This window comes from Benincasa hispida, chromosome 9, assembly GCF_027475165.1.
Source record: "Benincasa hispida cultivar pf3 chromosome 9, pf3_genome.v1.1, whole genome shotgun sequence".
Taxonomy (NCBI): domain Eukaryota; kingdom Viridiplantae; phylum Streptophyta; class Magnoliopsida; order Cucurbitales; family Cucurbitaceae; genus Benincasa; species Benincasa hispida.
In genome coordinates, this window is record NC_143486.1 from 99,487,254 (window position 1) to 99,507,464 (window position 20,211).

A 20,211-nucleotide genomic window follows, 5' to 3' on the forward strand; every position below is an offset into this window, starting at 1 on the left:
GCTTCAAGTGAAGTATGCGGCCCATCAAAGAGCACAAGAGATAAGAGAATTTAATGAGCTTAAAAGTGAAATAAACAAACTAACCTCTCTTGTTCGAGTTTTGGTTACTGAACACACACAGGATTCGCGTAGTCCTGAGCACGAATGCTATGCTCCTTGAAGATGCCTAACCAAACCCCATTACAATTACAGTTCACTGCGCCCTATCTTCTTCTACCAATATAGGTATTTCTTTAGAAAATTTAGTTGATGAACTTTCTAACTGCTCTTGTGAGTTTGTGCAGGAACGTTCCTATCTTTCTCAAGAACCATCAAGTTTCCAACAAGATAGCTTTTATTCCACACGTAAGGTTAGAACCAACTTTCAGAATTTGTATGACCTCATTGCTCAGATTACTGTTTGGTTAGGAGAATCGATGAGTCTTGGGAAGATGCATCTTCTTAGAGTACTGAGTTAAAAGGCGGAAAGATTCGCATCGATGATCCTATTGAGCCGCTGGTTCTTCGAAATTTCGATCAAGGTAAGATGTTGGATTTAGTAATGTGTGAACTTGCTAATGGCTTTTCTGATTGTGAGCAGGATTCAATTGAGTTTCACCTGGAGACTCAAACTCCCATGCCGATTGAGGTCCATTAAACCCCTGAGCTTGCACATTTCATGCTGACATTGGAAAACCATTCAGAGCTTCTAGTCATCTGTGGCACCGAAGCCGATCTTATTGAGGAGTTTCCTGGACCGATGATGAAGATGATGTTTATCCCGCGCCATGTTTAGAATAAGTAAAGATAAGTATGAGACCACATCGCACCTCAAGGAATCTCAGGTAAAACAGTTAAGAGGCTTCCCAGCCTAGAACAATTCTTACTCCTGGTATTTCTTGCATCTTTGATTATTGCTCATTTTTTTCTTATGAGTCAGAGTCAGTTGTTGTGTCTTTTCTTTCTTTAGACTCTTTTGGGTCATTTGAGTCCTTTGATTCTTTCTTTTCCCTTTTTTGTCAAATAATAGAAAAACAAAATTCGACTTGTCTGGTTCTCATCAAAAGATGAGTACTCTTATAGTTCTACCAGGCTATATAGATTCATCTAAGAGAGGACCAGAGAAATATGAGAATTTTATGTACCTTGAAAAGCATAAAAGACGGATCATGTCGAGCAATCGACGCTAAAAATTTGTCCTTTCGTGATCAAGGGAGCATATCTCAGTGAAAGTAGTGAGAACAGTTAAGTTAACTTTTGGAAATAGATATCTGTATTTAGAAAATGTCTTTATGTACCTTCTTGTGAAAATTTTATATCTATTTCTTGTTTATTGGAACATTTGTACAATGTAAATTTTGGTCATGATGAGCGTTCATTACAAAAAGAGGAGTACAAATCTGTTCCGCAAACTTAGAAAGTAACATATACAAGTTAAAACCATCTAAAGTTGAAGCTGTATATAACACAAAAATGTTTTAAATAGCTGAAACTCAAAGAAAAAGGCAATGCATTTCTCAAAGTACCTATCTTTGGCACTTGAGATTTGGTCACATTAATCTCAATAGGATTAAGAGATTGGTTAAAATTGGACTTCTAAACAAGTTAGAAGATAACTCTTTGTCATCGTGTGAGTTATGTCTCAAAGGAAAAATGACAAAAATATCTTTTTCTAGAAAAGGTCTTCGAGCCAAAAGACCTTAGAACTCGTGCATTCGGACCTTTGTGGATCAGTGAGTGTTAAAGCACAGGGAGGTTATGAATATTTCATTATCTTTATTGATGATTATTCAAGGTACGATTACATTTACCTAATTCATTATAAGTCTGAAGCTCTTGAAAAGTTCAAGGAATTTAAGACTGAGGTTAAGAACCAATTAGGTAAATCTATTAAGACACTTTGATCGGGTCATTTTCTGAGTATTCAGACTTAAAATTCCAGGACTGTATGATAGAACACAAGATTCAGTCACAACTCTCTACACCAAAAACACCTCAGCAGAACAGTGTATTTGAACGAAGAAACAAAACCTTGTTAGACATGGTTTGATCCATGATGAGTTATGCTCGGTTGCTTAACTCGTTTTGGGAATATGCAGTAAAGATTGCAGCTTACATTTTCAATAATGTTCCCTCTAAGAGTGTTTCAGAAATACCTTATGAGTTATGAACAGGGCATAAAGTTAGTTTATGTCATTTCTGGATCTAAGGTTGCTCGACACACGTGTTGGTGCAAAATCCTAAGAAATTAGAACATCGCTCAAAATTATGCTTGTTTGTGGGTTACCCTAAAGGAATGAGAGGTGATCAATATTATGATCCTCATGATGATAAGGTAATTGTATCGACAACTGCCACATTTCTAGAGGAAGACCACATACAAGATCATAAACCCCGCAGTAAACTAGTATTGGAAGAGATTTCAAAAGATGTTACAGACGGATCAACAAAAGTTGAGAGAGCATCCTACTCAAGAGTTGTTGATAGATCAAGGACATCTGGTCCATCACATCATACTCATAAGTTGAGAGAGCCTCGATGTAGTGGTCGAGTTGTGAGGCAGCCTGACCGCTATATGGGTTTAACTGAAACCGAAGTCACCATACCTGATGATGGCTTAGAGGATCCATTAACTTATAAACAAGCAATGAATGATGTTGATGGTGATCAGTGGATCAAAGCTATGGACCTTGAAATAGAGTCTATGTACTTTAGTTCAATCTAGAAACTTGTAGATAAACCTGATAAGATAAGACCTATCGGTTGTAAGTGGATCTACAAGCATAAAAGAGATCATACAGGGAAGGTACAGACCTATAAAGCTCGGTTAGTAGCAAAGGATTATACCTAGGTTGATGGGGTAGACTATGAAGAAACCTTCTCATCTGTTGCTATGATTAAATCAATAAGGAGATATTCTTGTCCATTTCCACTTTTTATAATTATGAAATTTGGCAAATGGATGTCAAAACTGCCTTTCTAAATGGAAATCTTAAATAGAGTATTTATATGGTCCAACCAAAAGGGTTCATTGAACAGGGTCAAGAGCAAAAGGTTTGCAAATTGAATAAATCTATTTATGGATTGAAACAGGCATCCAGATCCTGGAATATAAGATTTAGTACTACGGTCAAATCTTATGGCTTTGAACAAAACGTTGATGAATCGTGTGTATACAAAGGATTATCAACTCCATTGTAGCATTTCTAGTTTTGTATGTAGATTATCCTACTTACTGGGAATAATGTAGGATACCTAAATGACATAAAAAATTAGTTAGCAACCCAATTTTAGATAAAAGATCTAGAAGAGGTGCAGTATGTTATTGGGATTCAAATAGTTTGAAACCGAAAGAACAGAATGCTAGCTATGTCTCAAACATCTTACATAGGCAAGGTGTTGTCTAGGTTTAAGATGTAGAATTCCAAAAGAGAGGAAAAAAAAAAAAAACAATATCCCACAAGTTGAGGATATGAGATGGGTTCCCTATGCATCAACGATCAGAAGTCTAATGTATGTAATACTATGTACTCATCCAGACATATGCTTTGCCATAAGGATTATCAGTAGGTATCAGTCCAATCCTGGTTATGTACATTGGACTTTCGTTAAGAATATTTTCAAGTATCTTAGGAGAACGAAAAAATACGTACTCGTATATGGAAATAAAGATTTGATCCTTACAGGATATACTGACTCCATTTTTCAAACCGATATAGACTCTAGGAGATCTACTTTGGGATCGGTGTTCACTCTAAATGGAGAAGAAATAGTGTGGAGAAGTGTTAAGCATAGCTGCATTGCAAACTCCACAATGGAAGCAGAATATGTTGGTCTGAGATCGTGCTAAGAGGAGACATTATTGTAAGACAAATAGCGTCTGAGCACAATATTGCTGATTCGTTTACAAAGGCCCTCTCGGCTAAGTTTTTCGAGGATCACCTGAAGAGTTTAGAACTATGGGTAGAATAAATAGGGCAAGTGGGAGAAATTATGGGTATGGGATGCCTTAGTTTATTGTATTTAGATTTCTCTAACAGTACTCAATTTTTTTTATCCTACTAGGAGTTTTAGTCCAAGTGAGAGTTTGTTAGGTTGTATGTTCTAAAACTCATAGTTTGTAAATAGTAAACATACATGAAGTTTATTCAGACAAATGTTATTGAATGAAAATGAATTGATAACTCTAAATCCAATAAACTATGAACCCTTAGCTATTGTAATGAACATTTAGACTTTATATGGAGACACAAACTGGATCAGATTCGAGTATAATAGCCTAAATAGTCTATAGTACTTGGATTAGGTTGGGTACCTATTTCTAGAGATACTATTGAATATGGCCCGCTTTATGATTGTTACAAATGTTGTAAAGTGTCATAAATGATATGATCAATTCGTTCATGTAGAGACATGTGAGTAGGGGTGTTTTACGCGATGTTGTGTAAGACTGACGACGAAATAATCACTATTACGTATTAACACTGTTTACTATTAACATTGGTTAATTTCACTTCTTGATGACCTAGATAACTTGATCTAAATCCTTAGTTGTCTATGAACTCCTGTTTATTCAGGATTGTCCCTTGATCTGCATAGGTGGGGGTTAAAGGAAATCAGATATGCGATTTTCATGAGCAGCGGAACAAGATTATTCCAAATCACAATCATAAATGAATAATACATTTATGGTCGACTTCAAACAAGAAGTTATACAATTCATACAGAAATTACAGCATGAATAACTACAAATGCACAAAAGGAAAAACCTACGAACATGTGCAAATGTGTCTCCACACTCCGATGCGTACGACCGCTCGAACAACAGCAACCTCGAATGCTCGATTTATACGACCGCAGCACAGCACGAACACCGCATGAACACTTCTCGCTTGTCCTCAATGATTTCCTCGGCCACGAACTCCACAGCAACACGAACAGCCTCCACAATACCACAAACGGCCTCTAGAAAACCTCGACGGTGTCGAGATGAATCTGACACCACCAACAAGGCTACCTTGGTATTCTCGATGTGAGAATCCAGAAGGTGGGCTTTGTTCGGACTTGGTATGAGGCAGACGAAGGAGGAAACACCAGTCACATACATGACTGGACAAGTGGGAGATGGCGGAGACCTATCGTACAGGTCGATGCCCAATCGTTTAGATAAAGCTAAGCGATCGTCTAGCAAAAGCTATACGATCGTTTAGCTCATCATTTAGCTCTGTCTGTCACCTACAGACTCTACACGATCGTTTACTTAGGGCAAACGATCGTCTAGCAAAACTATGCGATCGTTTAATAAATACTGCACGATCGTTTAGCTCGCCCAACCGTCGTTTAGCAAATCCGTATTTACTTGACGACTACGTGAGTTTCTTTTGCGCAGAGAGAAAAATCTCAAAACCTTTTTCAATCGTTTGTAAAACTTCATTTCAAAATAGGAAAACCATTTTCCTTTTAAACTCACGGTTACCATGAATCCAATAACCACCCACTCACTTGGTTATTAAAGAAAAAGAATTAATTATCCAATAATTAATGTTATGATAACCAACTTATCATACTATATTTATAACATATAGTTTTAATATTTCATCTCATGAAACATATAAACCATAGTTCTTTTTCTATTCCATGGTACTTAATGTAAATCTCATTTACATCAATCCTCCACTAGATGTATCTCATACATCATACCGATTATATCATATATAATCAAAATACCTCTCGTCAATTTGAACATTTCAAATCAACACCAAGAACTGATCCTCAACTAAATCCATTGAGCTACCAAGGAGATCTCATGGACCTGTAGCTCAAAGCTCCAACAGTACGTGAATAACTGACTAAACTTTTTAGTCACAGGATCCATCATCATCTGTTAACTGTCAGGCACTCCAATAAAAACCGATAGTTTAACTCTCTTTACCACAGATATATTATGTGACCATCTTAACCAATGAGCAATGCAACAATCCTTCACATATCGCTCGTAAGTACAGTTGGGCCAATAACCGTTATGCCCCTATAGTTACATCTGTCTCCTTAAGTACCACTGATTCCTCTAATGAACATAAGTCATAGTCCTACTATGACTGAGTCTTCTCTTCCAAAGAGAAGCTGTGACCACTATGTTCAAGCCCCGGAATCAGCCTTTAAGGGAGCAATCTCTCTATTTATCCCTGCTTCGGAAAATGAGTTAATTACATCTTGTGGATTGAGTTCCCAGTTCCCAGATCAGACAAGTCCCCAAAAAGGTAGGCATGTTAAGTTGGCAATCTGGCCACTCTCACCCATACTAATCAAAGTACCGCCCTCAAAGGCAAGAGTTCCCAAAACACTTAGGATTGAGGTCGTGTCACCTATGGTCGTTTAGGTGAGATGTAAGTCTCTAGTATCAACGGCGTTATATACAGAGTCTAGTCATTTCGTGGTTCAGGTCTTATACAAACTCTTTATATAAGACACCCCCGATCGCACGTCTCCACATGAATTATCAGGATCTACCATCTGTAGTAGTTTATAATACTTGCAAACCTCTACAAAGTGGGTCGTATCCGTAGTGTCACCAGGATCAGGTATCCCACCTTAATTCTTATACTACAGACCTATTTAGGTTAGCACTTAAGGCATGATCCACTTGTATATTACATATACATGCTTAAGTTCACATAAGATAATTAAGGAGCTTTGTTTATTGAATATGAATAAATGCCAGAATTAAATAACACTTATTTTATTCATTGAATAATGTGTATCTTTACAAAACAACGAGACTCCGGGAGAATTATGACATCAATCCCAACAATCTCCCACTTGTCTTACAGACTCAAGAGACTAATGTACAATACTGTACAATGCAATATAAAAATGTAAAATATACAATAAACTAGGGCATACCCCAGTACCATCTCCCACTTGCCTTAGACAAGATGTCGCATGTCCCGCAGACCCAGGCTTTCCAGGTGACCCTCGAACACTTTAGCCATGAGGGCCTTTGTAAAGGGATCAGCAACGTTGTGCTTTGATGCAATCTTCGTGACTATCACATCACTGCGATGCACAATCTCCCTGATCAAGTGATATTTCCGTTCTATGTGCTTACCCCAATGATGACTCTGAGGCTCTTTTGAATTTGCTACAGCCCCGCTGTTATCATAATATAGTCTTGAACAAGGGGCCCTATCCATTCGTTGCCCTGAGAGGGAATGGATTTAGTGATTAAGATCCTAAATCAATTGTTCATTAGAGGGACAGTAGTACTTAAAGAGAAAAGATATAACTCAAAGGTAAAACGGTAACTGACCTAGCTGAGGTTACGAACAACCTATGAAAGATCAACTTATCGATAATGGTTATATTAAATAATCACATAATATATCTACAGTGAAGGGAGTGCAACTACAGGCTATAGTAAAAAGTCCTATTAGTTAACGAATGTTGATTAACTAGGTTAAAGAGTTTGACCGGTTAGTTTCGAATCGTTGGAGCCCATGACTGTAGGCCCATCAGGTCTCTTTACTGTCTCTTTGCTAACTCACTTCAGACAAAATTGAAGAACTAGGTGAAGTAAGAATTTGAAATGTTCGAATTCGGTTTTTAGGAAAAATTGTATTTTATATAAGATAGAATTTACAATTAATTAATTATTTTTGGAGAGTATGTTTTAATAAAATATTAGCATAAAAATGTTTGAAATTTGATTGATGTGATTAATCAAAGCCAAGTGTCAAAGACAATTTAATATGTGATATTAAATTTATTTATTTATTTATTTAAAAATACTTCTAAAATATGAAAATAGTATTTCATATTTTTGTCAAAATTTTTTTTATTATAATATTTATTTTAATAAAAAAAAGTAGTTAGTGGAAAAACCAATTGTTGGATTTTCCTACTAACCAAGTGGTTTTTGAAGTGGCTCTTCCAAAGTTTGACACCTAGAGATTTCATGCAATGAAGTTTGAGGTGGAAGATATGCAAGATAGGATTTCGCATGTATTTTGTCTTTAAATAGGTTTTGATTTTAAAAAATTAAAACTTAATGCTTTCTTGAATATTGAATTTACCTCTTCCACAAAATCTCCTTTACTCTCCATTTTTACTAGAGTGAAAATTCTCTAGCTTTCATTAACAAAACGGTCCCACAATCGTGTTCTTCAACTGGAGAATAGCGAGAATTTTCCGTCGGTGGTGTCGTTCAAGCACGGAGAGGAAGATTACGGTATATTCTACAAAGGTTCTATTTTCTAACCCTTTTTGCATGCATATTCATAGTTTTAATGTAATGAGAACGTTATCGATCTTTGCTTTTGTTGTACATGTTGCATTTATATTCCAACAATTTTGATAATTAGATTAAAAAATTATGCATCTCTGTTTTTTTCTTATATTTTGTGGACTGCTTTTTAATTTCATCCTCCATACATAGTCAATTTGTTGGGTATTTTTCATCTGATGAATGGATTTTTTTTCCATTGAAATTTTTTTCGATATTTGACTAAATTCAATTTTCTTAGATTTAAATTGAACTTCAATTTTACAAGTTTTGCAACGGTTTATTTTGTTTGTTTGGAGTTGGATTTGTTCTAGTGAAAGAGTTATACCAAATCTTGAGGCCCTCTGGATCTTTATTCTTATGTCCATTTATGTGTGAGACATTATGTTATATTTATTTCCATTTGCAGCAGATTTATTTTATGGTTAACCACCCAATTAATATTAACCTGATCATTACTTTATCTATGTTTGATTTGTCTCTCTTTATTGTGGGTTTAATGAAGTCAATGTTTGAACATATTGAGGTTAGGTGTACTTAAACCACCATCCTTATTGTATCTTTTATTTAAACCTAAATTCCTCTTCATATTTTTTTAAGACTTCTCCACAGCCTCCTCTGATATATTGTGTTGGTACATTCCTGCTCTAACTTTTTTTCCCTAACTTTTTCTTAACCCGTTTTACATTCTCATATGTGTGGTTTGGCTATTGCGATATATTTTGTTTCCTTCTTCCATCTTATTCTATTCATATGAGGTAGCTAACAAATGAATGATTGCCTTACACAAGGTATGCTTCTTTCCTTATATTCCAAGTAAGATATGTCATTAACGTTTTCATATTTTTGTTAGGGCAACATCTATTTCCGCCCCCTACGTGTGGACTATCTCGACCTCCATTTACACCAAACATAATCAAAAGGTATGTTCTAGTATATTTTATTTCTACTTCAGTCGTATGACCTACCCTTTGGTCTAACTATACTTCTTTTTCTCCCATGTAGGGCCCTATTCGAGCATACCTTTCGTAACTAGTTTGAGGTTCATAAGTGTTAGATTCAAAGTATTTTTGTTATAGTCTATTGTTTATTGCTTGACTTTGTGAACATTTGTAATGTGTCATGGTTTTGTATTTTTTCACTTGTATATTGACATTGTTGGGGACGTTTTTATTTGCGGACTTTGATTTGTTGTAAATAGTTTGAAGTTCATTTTAATTTTCTAATTACATTTATAATTTTAAATTGGTTCAATTTTTATTTCAGATTATTTTATCTTACAATTTTCTGTAAAATTAAAAAGAAAATTGCAAATGGGTATAGAATAAAAAATCTGTTTCTTTTTATACAAAGAATAGCTATAAATACATAAAACTAATCTTTATAAAAATAGTAATAGATACAGAAAATAAAAAGGAAAATATTCCCTAAATTTCAATTTATAATTCCATTTATAATTTTAAATTGGTTTAAATTTTATTTCATTTTGTTTTGTCTTACAATTTTCTGTAAAATTAAAAAGAAAATTGCAAATGAGTGTAGAATAAAAAAATATATTTTTATTATACAAAGAATAGCTCTAATATGGTATAAATTCCACGGCGAAGAAAGTATAAGCATGGGAATAAGCATGGAAACAAAAGTTAGAACCTTTTCAACATCATAATCATATATAGGAATAAGTATAGAAACGAAAATTAATACATTTTCAACATCATAAACATAGGAATTAAATGAAAAAGATCTTTAAATTACTTTTAACAAGTCTTAAAATTGTTTTTAACCAATAGAAAATTTTCAATCATTATTTTCTAATATGTCACCACCTTGTAGATTAAACTTTAAATATGATTTCATATGCTCTAAATAATAGTGTCTTTGACATTATTGCTCAATTATCCAGTCTTTTTTCTTTTTTGGTGTGAGACAAAAAAGACCATCTTTTTAGAATTGATTTTCGCTAGTTCTAAATTTTCATATATTTTTTTTCATACTATAATTTTTTTTCAAAATTTTAATCCTCAAATTTGGACTAAAATCATATTGTCTAAATTGTTCTTATGAAAGTAGTGTTTTTCTTAATATATTTTTCCAAACTCTTTATATGACATTTTTAGATGAGATTTTTGTATTAATTACATAGAGTTGTCTGCATTTTTTTAGCTAATATTATTATGTAAGCCCCGAAACTAACATTTATTGAAACTTTAGAATATGTTTAAATTGTAGACTGATATGTTCTCAACTATGATAATAAATCTTAGAAAAATCCAATGCCGTCAACTAGAATATCTAGTTCAAAAGAATGTAACCATACTATACTACCACATTCCCAACATCATTATGAACTGAAAAGTAATTATTTTATGCATAATTTCAATTCAACATAAACAATGCATATTATATAAACATAAACGATCAAGTTATCAAGTTATTCAGCGTTTATGTGTATAATATGTTAATTTTTTTTTTGTAATAATGTTAAGTTAGCAAGATTCAATATATATACATACAATATACCAATTCATAAGTAATTGAGTTGCAATATGACATGTATTTTGATAGTATGTTTTACGAATTGAAAAGAATTAGAGTTTTTTAAAAAATAATATGTTGAAAATAATTTGTTGTGTTTTATAAATTGCATTTACAAAAACTGCATCAAATATCTCAACTCAACTTTATACACCTAATACAGATAATAATTATTAATCAAACTCAACTCTACACAACAAACACAAACAATTTAACTCTAGATAATAATTTACAACTCAACTCAACTCTATGCTTTCATCGCACGTCAAACACCCCCTCACTAAATACATTTTTGTTTTTCTATTTTAAAAAATAAATAAGAAACAAAAAATTATCAAATGGGACATTAAAAACTTATTTTTCACTTTTTAGAGTTCAGTGACTTATAAGATTGAAAAAAATAAATTTATAATTCAACATTTTGTTTATTATCAAAAAAAATTGGGTAAATTTTCCGGATAAAACTTACACTTATTGAGATGTCGTAGATTTAACTAAGGTTAACAAATAATTTTTGTTTTTAGAGAAATAAAGATCCAGTAGAGACATGTTTGGGTTAGGGAAATGTTTTTTAAGTTTTTCTTTAACTTTATGGGGGGGCAGTAACTTTAGCTTTTACCTATCAACAATAAAAATGAAAAATGAAAAAAATAAAAAAAATAATAATAAATAAAAAAAATCTAGCATACTTATCATAAATTTTTAGTTTAAAAATTAATTTATAAATTCTCATTTACTTTATTCTCATGAAATTGTCAAAAAAAAATTCTCATCAATGACTAAATCGTCATATTTACTTTATTCTAATATTTTTTTTCCTTTCAAAAGCAATAGATTATAGAAAATATAGAAATCTCATAGCCCGAAGTTAAGGCGCACAAAAAACACCAAAACAAGGAAACATCAGGGTCAAAAATCAACAAAACACAAAAGGAAAGCACAAAAAACTAAAGGAAAAAATCCAAAGAAGAAGAGGTTGTTTGAGTCTCTACAAGAGAAGCCCCAAGCTAATTAGAACAACAAATAAAGATCTAACGGCGAAACGGTGCAAAGTAACACTATAGGCACACATATTACGCTCCCAACAAACAATATTTATCAATAAATAAGATTCATGAGAATAAAGTAAATAAGATTTTTAAAACAACATTATCGATTTACTTCAAAATTTAAAAAAAATATATAAGAATAAAGTAAATTCATAATAATGTTAATGCTAAAGAATGTTATTAAATTTACTTGATTTGCCACTCTATCTTAATCCAAGTTACTATGAAGGCGTTTGGGGTAAAGAGTTGGTTATTAGTCTTAAATTATTATATACATTCAACACACACACATATATATATGCATATGCATACATACATACATACAAACGCTCGACACATTTTTGCCTTATAAAAGAATATAAGTTAAACATTATTGAAGTTAAATATCTCTTAGATCTCATCATATATTAAATAACAAAAACCTATCATTCTTCACACATTCATAAAGTGTTTGCACCCTTAACTTATCTTTAGTGGAGTGGACAAGACTATTATAGCCTACTCAATATTTGTATTCTTATTATAATAGTTGAAGTTCCCAATTATTATAAGCCACTTAACTACAATGTATACTACTTTGTAACATTATAATTCAGATTAAAATAATCTACATTGACTACTATAACCTTACGAACTGCAATACCTACGAGCTATAGTAAACTACTCAACACCTCAAACTCCACTATTGAATTTACTTACTCGAGATTATGGAATACAAACATAACCAAAAATTGAGTAAAAAATTCTTGTAAAATATAACCCAAAAAAAAATAGAGAGAATTGAATGGACTGAGCATTTTTATTAATAGAGAATGACTTCATGATGCACATTGCACAACTTTGAATGTCAACTTAGGAAGAAGAAACTGAAGGGAAGTATTTACAGAATAACAGAGCCAACTATAGAAAAGAAAGGGAAAAAAAGTTACAAATGGGTGTGAAAGAAAGAAGCTTTAATTTGTTCAAGATGTTCCCCCATTGCTATAATGGACACCATTACCATTACTACTACTGTGTTCAGTATTTTTGAACTTAACAACATCAACATCCAGCTCCCTTAAGCCCCATATTCTAATCGTCCGGTCGTCGCTCGCCGATGCCAACATGTGAGGATTTGTAGGGTTCCAACTCACACAGTTTACAGACCCTGAGTGCCCTTCCAATGCTTCTATAACCTCCCCTGTCCCTCTGTGCCATATGTATACCTGCCACAATCCATAAACCAACCATCATCCAAGCCGAAACCAAGCTCTAATCGAGAAAAATGAAAGTGTACAAATGCATGAAAAACAAAACCTCAAACTATCGATAGAAACAGATTCCAATCCAAAAGTGTGAGATATGAAGATGGTAAGTACAAAGTCTTATTAACAAACACCAACAGAACCTCACATCGTTGACCCTTCCAAACCTCCAAAGATCTCTCCCCTTCTCTGAAAATTCTACAATTCCTCTCGAGCCGAACTTCCCACAAAATAGCAATAAAGAACAAGCCTGTCACAATATTCTACCCTATCCTAAAAGGATGAGTTCATAAGGGTCTCCTATATCATGGAGCAAGAGTCCCTGTTACAACCACAACAATCTCAACCACGCTAAAGCACCAACACGAAAAGGATTAAATGAACTTGCAGCTCCACACAATAGGATCTAGATCCTCCCCGCGTTTCATTTCAAATGTCACGTCAGTCTAAATGCAGTGTTGTGTCGTTGGAAAACTTAAAGAACCTTGTAGGAAGAAATTCGCTTCGACTTCAAACCGAGCAAGGAGAAAGAAGAAGATTTCTAACAAGTTTCCAAAACTGACATGGCCGATGTGACATCTTGATATGTTTGTATGGTCGTGTTTTATGTATGTGGAAAGCTAATGTGACATTTAGTAAGTTCACATGAAGGTACTATATCAACTTCTTGGTACTATTTAACTAATATCATTAAAATGTCAAGGATACTAGAATTATACTTTAACCAAAATTAACAATGATAAACAAGTAACTTGAGTGAATGAAAATTTGAAGATGTAAACCAAGCAAAAGCAAAAAATTTATGAAGGTCCCCGCTGTATATAGCATATAAGTTAAAAGGATAAACTAAGAACTGTACCAGTGAGTCCTCACTGCCACTTGCAATAAAAGCCTGGTCGAGCCCTCCAAAACATGAACGAATAACAAACCGGGTGCGCTTGTGACCTGTGTATGTTGTAACAATCTCAGCCTCGCCTTCTAAATTCCACAGATGGATTTCTTGGTTCAAAAGATTTACTAGTAAAAACTTATTATCCCTTGACAATTGAAAAGATGTTATTATTTGATCCTCTTCAATCAATTTATCAACGTTTAACTCCCTGTCGAGTAGCAATATCGCAGTATCCCTACAGATACTTATAATTTTCTTCCCGTCATTGGTTATTTCTAGGTCAGAAATCTTAAGAGTTCTTTGACCCTTCCAACCTTCCAACTCGTTCCCATCTAATTCCCACATGCAGATACTTTTATCATTAACGCCTGCAAGTATATGCTTTCCATCGGGAAACCAGCCACAAGAGACCAGTCCAAGACCATCTTTTTCATAAACGTGGAGGCACTCTCCGGAAGCAACATCCCAACGCCTGACAGCTTCCTCCACCCCACATGTGAGTAGCTGACTATCATCAGGACTCCATGAGACCAAAGAGATTGGTTGCTCATGACCTAACAGTCTGTGCTTCAAAGAAATTCTTCCATTTAAGTCTACCTAAAAACAAAAATGAAGCAAAGTAAATAAATAAAGACTTAGACATTGAAGTCATCAACAAAAAAACGGAAGTTAGTGTGAAAAAGATTTTCAAAAGAATGGATGTCTGGAGATATCTTTCAAGGTCCGCAAACCTTCAAGTCAAGATCTTAATAACTTAAAACCTTTGTTGTTTCATAAAACTGGACTTGGGTAATGGAAGCCTCCTCAACAATTATAATTAGGGGAAAAAAAAAAAAAACAAGAAGGTAAGCACATTCAAAGACAATCTATAAACTAATTCTATCCTCAAGAATGCTTCCCTTTAGGAGTCTATACCGTATCTAAGGCTTCTGCAACTATCATTTAGGCCTTGTTCTTTTGGACTGGAGCTATAGCTAGTTAATTTTTTTTTGTGGCTCTATTTGTTAGTCCCTTTTTTTATATAGCTAGACAGATTCTTTTTACACACCATTTAATATATCTAGCTAGTTTCTTTTACACACACAATCTATAAACTAATTCTATGTAGTCATTCTTGAGAGACATTAAAAAGTGGTCATCATAATTACCTCCCATATGATTGCAGATCGGTCACTGGACGATGAAGCTAAGTATTTTCCATTGTGAGAAAATTGCAAAAACCAGACCTCATCGCTATGATCTTGTAACACCTGCTCAGATCAAGAAAACTAAAATATTCAGCTAACAGCAGAAAGAAACAACGCCAAGCAGTTATGGTTATTAGGAGAAAAAAGAAAGGAAAAAACCCTTGAAATTAGCAATTTTATGTCTATATCAAAATCTCAATCCATAATACAAAATGGTTCACAAACATAACTGCTGGAGCAAAACTCCTATAAGATTGAGCTTGAAAATGCTTACTTGCATCAATTATGATTTCATATCAAGTGAGTTCGACGAATGAATCTACCGAGAATAAACCACAATTCTATTCTCAGCAGGAAAACAAAAACTTAGAGTTCGACAGAGGAACATCATGGCTTTTTGGGTGTTGAAAAGTCTTACAAAGAGGTTCAGCGTTTTGCTCAGTTAAATGCTAAGCTTCAGTTCGAGCTATATTGACCAAGCTGTTTTCAGATTTTCCGTAATCTAAACAATTGAGGCCAATTCTCGCAGTTGTTGTTATGTCTTGTCAGAGGGCCTTAGTGGATAGTTTACTATTACCATCATTGCCTCATGACTGTTCACCTAAATACATTTTACCAGTTCTATTTCTTTATCTAAAAAATCCAATTGAAGACAATAGAATGCAAGAAGCTGGAAAAAAGTGATGGTCATTTCAACTATCACATGCTGAGGTCGTAACTTATCATTCCAAATCTTAATCTCATTATCTCAAAGAATATGTAGTAATAGAACGTCAAAAATAACTATTGCATTCCTCTTTAAGTAATTTGTGCACCAATTGGATTTCTATCTATGGTATGTACATGGTGACTAAGTTAAAAGAGGTGTACAACATCTTTTCTATGATAAACCAAACTTTCATCCAAAAAAAATTAAATAGTTATATTATATTATATTCATATAATATGTGAAGAAAATCAACCATCAAATTATTTTCTCCCCCAAGATAATTCATAACAAAATATCAACTCTATGCAAGAATCACCAGAGACTAAACGGAAATGGATACAACCTCACCAAAAATGTCCTAAAAAAACATTTGTTACCTGTAAAGTTTGAGAAGGAATCTGATTTTTCCCACAATCATGATCTGTATACAATGACATCTCCTTATTTAAGGAGTTATGGAAAGTGCAGGCATCTCGTTGCAACAAAAGGGCACGTTCAACTAAATGTTCCAGTCTTTTTTCCGGTATCATAAGAGATGCAGGAAGAAGTTTCTGCAACTCCTCCAGCAATTGTGTACGAGACTTGGCCCTTGCACTTTGTTGACAGGATGAATTGGCTTGAGCTCTCATTGACGGAGAAACCAAGCAGGACGAGAGCTCACGGATTCTCTTTTCGTTAATGTGATGTGGAGCAATCTCGGTCCTCAGCGTCCGTAAAGCTTCAGTGACTTTGTCCCTTTCCAGAAGCTCAAAGAATTTCTGTTCTAATACCAAAACAGAAGCTGCTTTGACGATGCTTTCATCTGATAGACCAATTTTTTGCAAAGTTTCAACACTTTCATCCCATTTTCCATCATGAATTTGCTGCATAAGCACGTTTACAGCCGGAGAATGTAGGGGTATCCCAGACTCCTCTTCTAAATAAGCACCAGTTTTCTTATAACCAAGAGAATACAATGCATTGGCTATAATTCTCACAAATTCGACTCTTTTGATCACTCCCTTTGAACCAATAACATCACCACTGTCCCCTTCGGATTGTAGGGGGCGAGCCATCAAGTCTCTTGAAGAGCCCCCTAAAGGCTCTACCACAGATAAACCGTTCGACAGTCCCTTCAATTTCTCTGATGATACCTTCATACGTTTCGAGGCTGGTTCTTCATCCTCTAAACCTCCCATCAAATGCGCACCTCAGCCCATAAATAACTATGATGAACGGATAAACAGATAATTTCAAAAACAAAAAATACCCCCAATAAATGTCAAACCCACTACTTCACAATGTAGCCAAAGTAATAAGCATAAAACTACACAATACCCATTCGGAAGACAGACAGCCACAGGAACAGCTCAATAAATCAAATTTTACCAAGAGAAGCAAGAACATGGTAAAGAATTTTGAACCGAAGCATGTTTCTTGACAAAACATGTATATATTCCCAAAAAACCGCAACCTAAAGAACCTTATCTGAATCTAAAGACATTTCGATCATCCAGCTAGATCAACTTTCACCACTTCTAAAAAGAAAAATGGGACGACTTCATGAGTAGATACAAAATGCAATCAGCAGTAAACTAGATGCCTAAAAAGAGATGAAAGGATGCCGTATTACTGAAACAAACATAATCAGACTTTAAAGAACACGAATCAGCGTAATCTCAAGCCTGATGAATCATGAACCAAAAAGCAAACACTAATCCCATTAGAATATCATTTTGCAATCAATCAAATAGTTATCAAAAATCCCAACGCAAATACATTACCGACAGAGAAACAAGATAACAACATATCGTAACATAACAACAAAACAAAACAAAACAAGGAAATTCAACAAGAGAAATGGGCGACATACCGATGGTCTAAGACGAGATTCTCACACAAGAAGAACCCAGAATTTTCTTTTTTAATTGGGGGAAAAAAAGAAGAAAAAGAAAGACAAAGTTTTCTTCACGTAGAGGGAAAAAGTAGAAGCCGAAACCGGCGATTGAAGAATTGATAGCCAGAGAGAAAAAGAATCGGAAAATTTGGGGAATCGGATGTGGGAATTGAGGGTTTGGTGAGGATGATGAGATGATGGGTTAAAGAAGAGTAAAAGAGGTGATGGAGAAGGGGAAAGAAAAGGGGGAAAAAGAAAAGAAATCACAGTGGGTTTGGCTTTGCGTGGAGGAAACCAACTCAGAGAGAGAGAGAGAGAGAGAGAGATTGGAAGGGTTCTTATGCAGTGAGTGAAAATGAAGAATGAAGAATTCCAACAAAGGAATACACAGAGAATGTGAAGAGACAAGATGAAGAGTCGTGGGCGCCATGGAAGTGAAGCTTGGGCCTGGTTTTGTTCTTCATTATTGGGGCCGCCCAAATGGGCTTCTTTCTTCTTTCTTCTTTCTCCATTTTCTTTGTTTTTGCAAGTGAAATTAAGTGAGAGATTGTCCAATTTCAGGATAGATGTCTTATTCGCTAAGTTATGATGGACTTGGAAATGGTTTAGAATTAAATTACCATTTTGGTTCTTTGTATTTGAATTGTTGGTAGAGGAGTGATGTTTTAATTATTAATAATAAATGACTTATTTATAGGGTTATATGTCGAGTTGGTTATTATTATTTTAATTAGATTATCATAATTTTACAAATTTATTGAATTTTTTTAGTTCAACAGATATACAAGATGAAAGATTCAAATCTCTAACCTCTTAGTTGATAGTTCATACCTTATGTCAGTCGAACTATGTTCATGTTGGTTTGAAATGCTTTTTAATACAAAGAGAAACGAAGAAATAAAATAGAATCAAACGTCGAGTAAAATATTGTCTTCCTTATTGGAGACCTCATGAACCTAGAGTGGATGGTATCCTAGTCGGATTTTTTTCCTAATACATCGTCTTGCATGTGTGGCAAGGTTATGTACAGCCATATTTACAAATCTAAAGATGTATAGAAAACCCAGAATAAAATCTTGTTTATATTTTGTATTTATAAAGCATCGAAAAAGTTTTTAGGCTTGTTTTCATGTCTCATTAGTAGCTTCCAGATAATCAAATAGTTAAATTCTGCTCGTAAAAGATAAATATTCTATTGATGGTTAGACTGACTTTTGTGTAATAAAATTATCGTTTAAACTAAATCTATGAGTCCAGTCAAGTTTATAAAATCTTCTCCTATGAATATTAATGTCACCATTGAAAACTCATGCAACTCACTCAATCGTGATTTTCATCACATTGATGTCGAACTTGAAAGAGTCAAGCGGAGGTGGGGGTTGCTATGTAGGGGCATCCATTGTGCTTTGGTTGGATGCATTATGAGCTTATAGTCAATCAAAACACATGTTTTAATGAGAATGATAAGTGCACATGTTTGATTGTATTGAAAATTAATTTATTGCTTCTAATAAAAATGACAAAGATGTGACCTAATGAGATTTGAATACAAATGTCCTATATGATATGCATAATATTATAGGAAGATAAACTAGTAACTTATGTGATATTTTATCATGTCAATACGAACATAATTGGTTCTTAACTATATTTCTTAGATGCTATTTATGATTATAACCTAAATGTTGACTACTTAGATTTAGCTCTATAGAGAATCGAGCCTAATTATCAATAATACTAGAGTAAAGTATGCTATAACTCCCACAAGATGGACAAAGTAGCAGTGACTCGTGAGTGTCACGCATCAAGCCACGTGAAAAGCTCAAGAGAGAAGTGATATGATACATCACCTAACTCACAAATAAGAGTGTTCAAAAAAGCCAAGCTAAGACACATACAAGATTAAAAGTGACAACGTTTTCGTAATATTAGAAATAGTTTCTATAGGGGTCATATAAGGCACCAAACCACGACCTCGAGAGTGAGATTGCATTGAGAGTTTTGACGAACATCTTTTGATGTTGGATTTATATTGGTGAGACATGTAAACACATCAAATTTTACACCAATCAAATAATGACGAACACTCCACATTGTGACGGACTCCTCAGCACTTGTATGGCGTGTAAGAGTGACAATAAAAATACCTTGATAATGTACTAAGGGAGGAGATGTAGAGTTTATATTAATTGAGTCGGTGAAACTTAAACTCGTAATTTTTTACCAGCCAATTAATATGGTCATCAGTTGTATGAACATATATGAACTAACATCTAATATATGTTGGGGGTTGTTTGATAGTCCAACAAAGTTATGTTAGGTAGGCTTAAAAACCCCACCTAATGTTTGTTGTCCATTTGAAAGAAAACTATAATCCACCATTTTACTCTATCCTTTTTATCTCCCAGTTTCACACCCGTTTTTCCGACGTTTTAATTACTCTCCTTCTTTTCTCTCTC

At 34.1% G+C, this 20,211-nt stretch overlaps 1 protein-coding gene across 2 annotated transcripts; it reads right to left on the minus strand.

Moving 5' to 3' along the window:
* Positions 1-12,615: 12,615 nt before the first annotated feature.
* On the minus strand, positions 12,616-18,281 carry LOC120085794 (WD repeat-containing protein 26 homolog). 2 transcript variants are annotated; one of them, XM_039041988.2, is made up of 5 exons: positions 17,729-18,281; positions 16,254-17,081; positions 15,129-15,230; positions 13,948-14,577; positions 12,616-13,049 (listed from the first exon to the last, which is right to left on the minus strand). In XM_039041988.2, the coding sequence occupies exons 2-5, from the start codon at positions 17,052-17,054 to the stop codon at positions 12,807-12,809; spliced, it is 1,776 nt and encodes a 591-aa protein (XP_038897916.1). In that variant the 5' UTR covers positions 17,055-17,081; positions 17,729-18,281; the 3' UTR covers positions 12,616-12,806. The 2 variants fall into 2 exon arrangements, with proteins under 2 accessions (XP_038897916.1, XP_038897917.1); XM_039041989.2 differs by having other exon boundaries at positions 16,254-17,041; positions 17,729-18,177.
* Between the last annotated feature and the right edge of the window lie 1,930 nt (positions 18,282-20,211).